Source organism: Penaeus vannamei, chromosome 6 (genome assembly GCF_042767895.1).
Source record: "Penaeus vannamei isolate JL-2024 chromosome 6, ASM4276789v1, whole genome shotgun sequence".
NCBI classification, from domain to species: Eukaryota; Metazoa; Arthropoda; class Malacostraca; order Decapoda; family Penaeidae; genus Penaeus; species Penaeus vannamei.
This window is the reverse complement of record NC_091554.1, coordinates 4,117,855-4,125,354: the sequence shown is the minus strand read 5'-3', so window position 1 is coordinate 4,125,354 and position 7,500 is coordinate 4,117,855. Positions and strand designations below refer to the sequence as shown.

The 7,500-nt window shown below is 46.1% G+C and overlaps 2 protein-coding genes across 5 annotated transcripts in view; both read right to left on the bottom strand.

The window, feature by feature from the left end:
• Positions 1-7,500, bottom strand: part of LOC113824450 (uncharacterized) — a 329,798-nt gene that overhangs the window by 12,941 nt on the left and 309,357 nt on the right. For all 4 annotated transcript variants that reach the window (XM_070122561.1, XM_070122563.1, XM_070122565.1 and 1 more), the window contains 4 exons: positions 6,893-7,049; positions 1,994-2,147; positions 880-1,007; positions 310-416 (listed from right to left, as the gene is read on the bottom strand). In XM_070122561.1, the coding sequence (XP_069978662.1) occupies positions 310-416; positions 880-1,007; positions 1,994-2,147; positions 6,893-7,049 (546 nt within the window). The remainder of the gene's footprint in view (positions 1-309; positions 417-879; positions 1,008-1,993; positions 2,148-6,892; positions 7,050-7,500) is intronic.
• LOC138862008 (gelsolin-related protein of 125 kDa-like) lies at positions 5,317-6,507 on the bottom strand (the record flags this gene model as incomplete). Its single annotated transcript, XM_070122606.1, is given in 2 exon segments — positions 5,317-5,419; positions 6,257-6,507. Coding segments are annotated over 2 exon segments (354 nt in total), but the record flags the coding sequence as incomplete, so codon positions are not given.

Below are 7,500 nucleotides of genomic sequence, written 5' to 3'. Positions count from 1 at the left end.
AGGAGCGAAGGGTGGGCGTTACTGAGAGCGAGGGAGGGTGGGGGGGTCGAGCTCTCATGCAATGAAGAGTTCGCTCATTATTTACTTTGGATTCAAAGATAGTAATTTAATATTTTCTATCCTGATTCTGTTTAAAAGTATAAATACGCGTGCGCGTGCGTATGTATGAGTGAGCGAGTGAGAGTGTACGTGGGTGTGCGAATGTGTGTGTGTATGTTCCTGAGTGTACATGTGTCTGAGGCAAATTCGTATTCATACCGTCTCCGAACGCAGACAAACTTAGAGCCACATACACGCCCCGAAACTCACTTGTAAGCATTGTCGACGGCAGCGGTGCGCGGGCGAGAGTCGGAGAGCTCAGACAAAGCAGAGGAAGTGTTGCTCCTGGTCACCGTCCCTGCCACGCTACTGCTTGTCTGGTGGAGAGACGGAGAAGAAGCAGAGGTCAAGTGAGGCTCACGACGCCACTTTCTTGGACTTACCGAATGGGTTTTAAACCGATTCTCCAGGGCGAGGTACCCTTGCACTCTCATCATACTTCCGTCCCTATTTCCTATCTGTCATGAAAGCTAATTTATGAGATCTATTCATTGAAAAATGGCTAAGGATCTTATACAATCCAACCGCAAGAAGACAGACAGACAGACACCGTTCTTTCCTCCCAGAGACAAACAGACACCTTTCTCACCGCCCACACAGACAGAGACATCGTTCTCACCACCCAGACAGACAGACACCCTTTTCACCACCCAGACAGACAGACACCCTTCTCACCACCCAGACAGACAGACACCCTTCTCACCACCCAGACAGACAGACACCCTTCTCACCGCCCAGACAGAAAGGCAGACAGATCCGCACCAGACACGACTGCATTACCTGGTCAGACGATTCTTTGTGGCGTCGCTCAGCCCTCAGAGGTGCTGAGGTGACGGCGTCTGTGGGTTCTGGCGGTGTGCGTGTGATGGTGCCACTCTTTATGTGCCAGTAATATGGCCCGTCGTTATCTATCGGCGTGGGGGGGAAATAGATAGTAAAGCAATGAGTTATGTAAGTGCTTAAGTAAATCTACAACCACTGTTTTCATTTTCTAAGTAACAAGAGGACTTAATGAGTTATGTAAGTGCTTAAGTAAATCTACAACCATTGTTTTCATTATCTAAGTAACAAGAGGACTTAATGAGTTATGTAAGTGCTTAAGTAAATCTACAACCACTGTTTTCATTATCTAAGTAACAAGAGGACTTAATGAGTTATGTAAATGCTTAAGTAAATCTACAATCATTGTTTTCATTGTCTAAGCAAAAAGAGGACACAGTAACGAAAATACGTAAAGTAACAAATGTATATCTACGTGATTAAAACTATACTTATCATTCTGATATATATTTCAGTAAAAATATGGCACAGTGACGAAAATTATATCTAATTACATTAACAAACGTAATCATTCCCATACCTATTCAGGGAATAACCTACTCTACTCTCCCTTTCTACCTGATCTATTTCCTCCCATGCACTCTCCCTTCCTACCCATTCTATTTTTCTCCTATCCACTCCCATTTCCTATCCAACCCTACCCTCTTGTCTCTCCCATCCACCCTCCCTCTCCCTACGTACACCACTTTCTCCTATCCACTCTCATTCTCTATCCAACCCTACCCTCTTGTCTCTCCCATCCACCCTCCCACTTCCTACGTACATCGCTTTCTCCTATCCACTCTCACTCTCTTATCCAAACCCTACCTTCGTGTTTCTCCTATCCACCCTCCCTCTTCCTACGTACTCCATTTTCTCCCATCCACTCTCCCTTCCTACCCACGTCTAGTGTCTCCTATCTCCTCTCCCTCTCTCTTCCTACCCACTCTAGTGTCTCCCATCTACTACCCACTCTCACTCTCAATCCAAACCCTACCCTCTTATCTCTCCCATCCACCCTTCCTCTCCCTACACCACTTTCTCCTATCCACTCTCCCTCTCTATCCAACCCTACCTTCGTGTTTCTCCCATCCAGGTGGAAGGGTATCCTCTATGGGTGGATCTGTCTTCTCCTTGTGGTTGTCGTTCTGTGGCAGCTGGTGCGTCGGAGTCGAGTGCTGGGACCCTGTCTGCGCTGAGGGTCGTTTCACTGGGAGGGCATACAGGTCCTGGAGGGGGAGAGAGAGGGTGTGAGTGGGGCTCTGCTGGTGTGGGTATGTCCTTCTGTGGGTGGGTGTAAGTGTTAGTGTAAGTGTGGGCAAGTGTGGGTAAGTGTGGGTAAGTGTGTGCAAGTGTGTGTATATGTGTGTGTGTGTGTGTGTGTGTGTGTGTGTGTGTGTGTGTGTGTGTGTGTGTGTGTGTGTGTGTGTGTGTGTGTGTGTGTGTGTGTGTGTGTGTGTGTGTGTGTGTGTGAGTCAATCACTCCCTGCTGGTATCAATGAACCGTTTCCATTGTGTTTATAACTGGTGTTCATAGCTCTCTGCTAATTTGTTCAAAACTGGTATTATCAGTTCCTTTCAGTTTATAATTATACCTGGAATTAATAACCCTTTGTTATTACGTTCGTATCCGCCATTAACTCTATCTATTTACACCCGGACTTAATTTTTGATGAAGTAAATATAAATCTGGAATTACTAATTGTCTCTGTCACTTGTATAACAGCAATTAATTAAAACTCGACCAAATCCTTAGCTAAAGAGGAAGTCAATCTCAAAACACACAAGCCTAAGAATTAACATCACCTTCGTCTCTACAACCAACCCGAAAATGAGAATATAGAATCACACAAAAAAAAAACACCTCCAGATGGAATACAAACCAGCATTATCCTCATTAAATACATCCCAAATACTCCTTTCTTCCCTTATTCCCGAATCTTATCCGGAACTTCATATTTACGAAAGGATAATAATAGTACCGTTATTTACCCGACCTACAACCCCGCCGTCCTCTCGGCATCCAACCCCAAGCAATTATCAATACCAACAACAAACCTCTTTCCCTTTGCTATTTCTCCCCTCCCTCCCTCCCTCCCTCCCTCCCCCCTCACTCTTAATCCTATTTAGAAGTCCTATCACGCTCATTTCGAAGCAGAAGAGCAATCCCCAAGCAGTAATAAACAATAATAAATGCCTTTCTCCTATAAATTTACAGCTGACCGCAAGTATGAGATCTTGGAAGCAACTGCCCACCCACGTCAACCTTCTGTGTGGAAATGACAGGGTCTGTAGCACGTTGAGGATTTTTATTTCTATTTTGACTTTTCGAGCTTATTTTGAGGGATATATAATCTTTGATTTCTATTTTTCGAGCTCAACTTTTTTAAGGGTTGCATAATCTTTTATTTATATCTTTCGAACTCACTTTTTTTCTTTTTTCTTTTTTCAAGGGGTGCATAATCTTTCATTTCTATTTTTTCAAGCTCATTTTTTAAGGGATGCATAATCATTCATTTACATTTTTCGAGCTCAATTTTTTAAGGGTTGCCTCATCTTTCATTTCTATTATTCACCTCACTTTTTTTCTTTTTTTAATAGGTGTGCAAGTTTGCCAGCTATTTATAAAACTTTTGTTTAATGTAATGTACCATTCTTTGTATCATTAATAATATGTAATATAATACAAAATATAATAATGTAATATATCATCATTATCATTATCATTCATCATCATTATCATTACTACTATCATTATTATCATCATCATTATCATTACTACTATCATTATTATCATCATAATTATCACAATCATTACACATCATCATCATCATTAATAATACCATTAGCGTCTTTAACACCAATAATATCAACATCCCATTACTTCTATCACGATTATCATCATCATTAACACCATCATCATCATCATCATGTCCCTATCCCCACCCCCTATCCCCACTCCTCCTTGACTTACTCGTCCTTGACTCACTCCTCCTTGACTCATTCCTCCTTGACTCACTCCTCCTTGACTCACTCCCCCTTGACTCACTCCTCCTTGACTCATTCCTCCTTGACTCACTCCTCCTTGACTCACTCCTCCTTGACTCAACTCCTCCTTGACTCACTCCTCCTTGACTCATTCCTCCTTGACTCACTCCTCCTTGACTCACGCCTCCTTGACTCACGCCTCCTTGATTCACTCCTCCTTGACTCACTCCTCCTTGATTCACTCCTCCTTGATTCACTCCTCCTTGACTCAACTCCTCCTTGACTCAACTCCTCCTTGACTCACTCCTCCTTGACTCACTCCTCCTTGATTCACTCCTCCTTGACTCACTCCTCCTTGACTCACTCCTCCTTGATTCACTCCTCCTTGACTCACTCCTCCTTGCCTCACTCCTCCTTGACTCACTCCTCCTTGCCTCACTCCTCCTTGATTCACTCCTCCTTGACTCACTCCTCCTTGACTCGCTCCTCCTTGACTTACTCCTCCTTGACTCGCTCCTCCTTGACTCACTCCTCCTTGACTCGCTCCTCCTTGACTCGCTCCTCCTTGACTTACTCCTCCTTGACTCACTCCTCCTTGACTCGCTCCTCCTTGACTCGCTCCTCCTTGACTTACTCCTCCTTGACTCACTCCTCCTTGACTCATTCCTCTTTGACTCACTCCTCCTTGACTTACTCCTCCTTGACTCACTCCTTGATTCACTCCTCCTTGACTCACTTCTTGACTCACTCCTCCTTGACTCATTCCTCCTTGACTCACTCCTCCTTGACTTACTCCTCCTTGACTCACTCCTCCTTGACTCACTCCTCCTTGACTCACTCCTCCTTGACTCACTCCTCCTTGACTCACTCCTTGACTCACTCCTCCTTGACTCACTCCTCCTTAACTCACTCCTCCTTAACTCACTCCTCCTTGATTCACTCCTTGACTCACTCCTCCTTGACTCACTTCTTCTTGACTCACTCCTCCTTGACTCGCTCCTCCTTGACTCACTCCTCCTTGACTCACTTCTTCTTGACTCACTCCTCCTTGACTCATTCCTCCTTGACTCGCTCCTCCTTGACTCGCTCCTCCTTGACTCGCTCCTCCTTGACTCACTCCTCCTTGACTCGCTCCTCCTTGACTTACTCCTCCTTGACTCACTCCTCCTTGACTTATTCCTCCTTGACTCACTCCTCCTTGACTCGCTCCTCCTTGACTCACTCCTCCTTGACTCACTCCTCCTTGACTCACTCCTCCTTGACTCGCTCCTCCTTGACTCACTCCTTGACTCACTCCTCCTTGATTCACTCCTTCTTGACTCACTCCTCCTTGACTCACTTCTTCTTGACTCACTCCTCCTTGACTCATTCCTCCTTGACTCCCTCCTCCTTGACTCGCTCCTCCTTGACTCATTCCTCCTTGACTCACTCCTTGACTTACTCCTCCTTGACTCACTCCTCCTTGACTTACTCCTCCTTGAATCGCTCCTCCTTGACTCCCTCCTCCTTGACTCACTCCTCCTTGATTCACTCTTCCTTGACTCACTCCTCCTTGACTCACTCCTCCTTGACTCACTCCTCCTTGACTCTCTCCTCCTTGACTCACTCCTCCTTGACTTACTCCTCCTTGACTCATTCCTCCTTGACTCACTCCTCCTTGATTCACTCCTCCTTGACTCACTCCTCCTTGACTCTCTCCTCCTTGACTCACTCCTCCTTGACTTACTCCTCCTTGACTCACTCCTCCTTGACTCACTCCTCCTTGACTCACTCCTCCTTGATTCACTCCTCCTTGACTCACTCCTCCTTGACTCACTCCTCCTTGACTCACTCCTCCTTGACTCGCTCCTCCTTGACTCACCCCTATCCTCACTCCTCCTTGACTCATTCCTCCTTGACTCACTCCTCCTTGACTCACTCCTCCTTGACTTACTCCTCCTTGACTCACTCCTCCTTGACTCATTCCTCCTTGACTTACTCCTCCTTGACTCACTCCTCCTCGACTCACTCCTCCTTGACTTATTCCTCCTTGACTCACTCCTCCTTGACTCACTCCTCCTTGACTCATTCCTCCTTGACTCACTCCTCCTTGACTTATTCCTCCTTGACTCACTCCTCCTTGACTTACTCCTCCTTGACTCACTCCTCCTTGACTTACTCCTCCTTGACTCACTCCTTGATTCACTCTTCCTTGACTCACTCCTCCTTGATTCACTCCTCCTTGACTCCCTCCTCCTTGACTCACTCCTCCTTGACTCACTCCTCCTTGACTTACTCCTCCTTGACTCACTCCTCCTTGACTTACTCCTCCTTGATTCACTCCTCCTTGATCCACTCCTCCTTGATTCACTCCTCCTTGATCCACTCCTCCTTGATCCACTCCTCCTTGACTTACTCCTCCTTGACTTACTCCTCCTTGATTCACTCCTCCTTGACTCACTCCTTGATCCACTCCTCCTTGATTCACTCCTCCTTGACTCACTCCTCCTTGACTCACTCCTCCTTGACTCGCTCCTCCTTGACTTACTCCTCCTTGACTTATTCCTCCTTGACTCACTCCTCCTTGACTCATTCCTCCTTGACTCACTCCTCCTTGACTCATTCCTCCTTGACTCACTCCTCCTTGACTCACTCCTCCTTGACTTACTCCTCCTTGACTTACTCCTCCTTGACTTACTCCTCCTTGACTCCCTCCTCCTTGACTCACTCCTCCTTGACTCACTCCTCCTCGACTCACTCCTCCTTGACTCACTCCTCCTTGCCTCACTCCTCCTTGCCTCACTCCTCCTTGACTCACTCCTCCTTGACTCACTCCTCCCTGACTCAGTCCTCCTCGACTCACTCCTCCTTGACTCACTCCTCCTTGACTTACTCCTCCTTGACTCACTCCTCCTTGACTCACTCCTCCTTGATTCACCCCTATCCTCACTCCTCCTTGATTCACCCCTATCCTCACTCCTCCTTGACTCACTCCTCCTTGACTCACCTGAGTATGTCCTGCTGTCATGTGGGGGATGTGAGTGGGTGAGTGATGCCCTTGATGCGAGGAGTTCGAGGACGACGTCGATCCTCCGTCTGTCACGATCCCAGAGTCGATACCTGGCTCTCCTCCTTCAGGTGTTAGCATGCACTTGTCATCACTCCTGCAAGAGTCGAGGCGGGGATGAGAAAATGTGATAAAGAGGGGTTTAAAAAAGAGGGGGAGAGAGAGAAATGTTTAAATGTTGATCTATATAATCTGCTTGGATCGAGGTTGAAGATTGGGGGGTGGAGTGATTGAAAGAGCAAGATGGTATAAAGTGAGAGAGAGAATCAGCGACAAAAAAGAGTGAGGTATGTCTTGAAAAATTCGCAAATGTCAGAATGAATGTGAATAATCTCATTATCTATTTCTTTCTTTCGTATAAGGGGGGGGGGGGGATTACTGGAAGTATATATTCAAAATGAGGAATAAAGTCAGTCATGCATATGATGAATGCATGACTTCAAGGAACAACGTTACCTGTGCAGTAATAGAACAGATCTCCTTTCCATCATGCACGAGGACACGGAACAAACGAAATAAATCATAAACACACACGGAACAAAACAAGA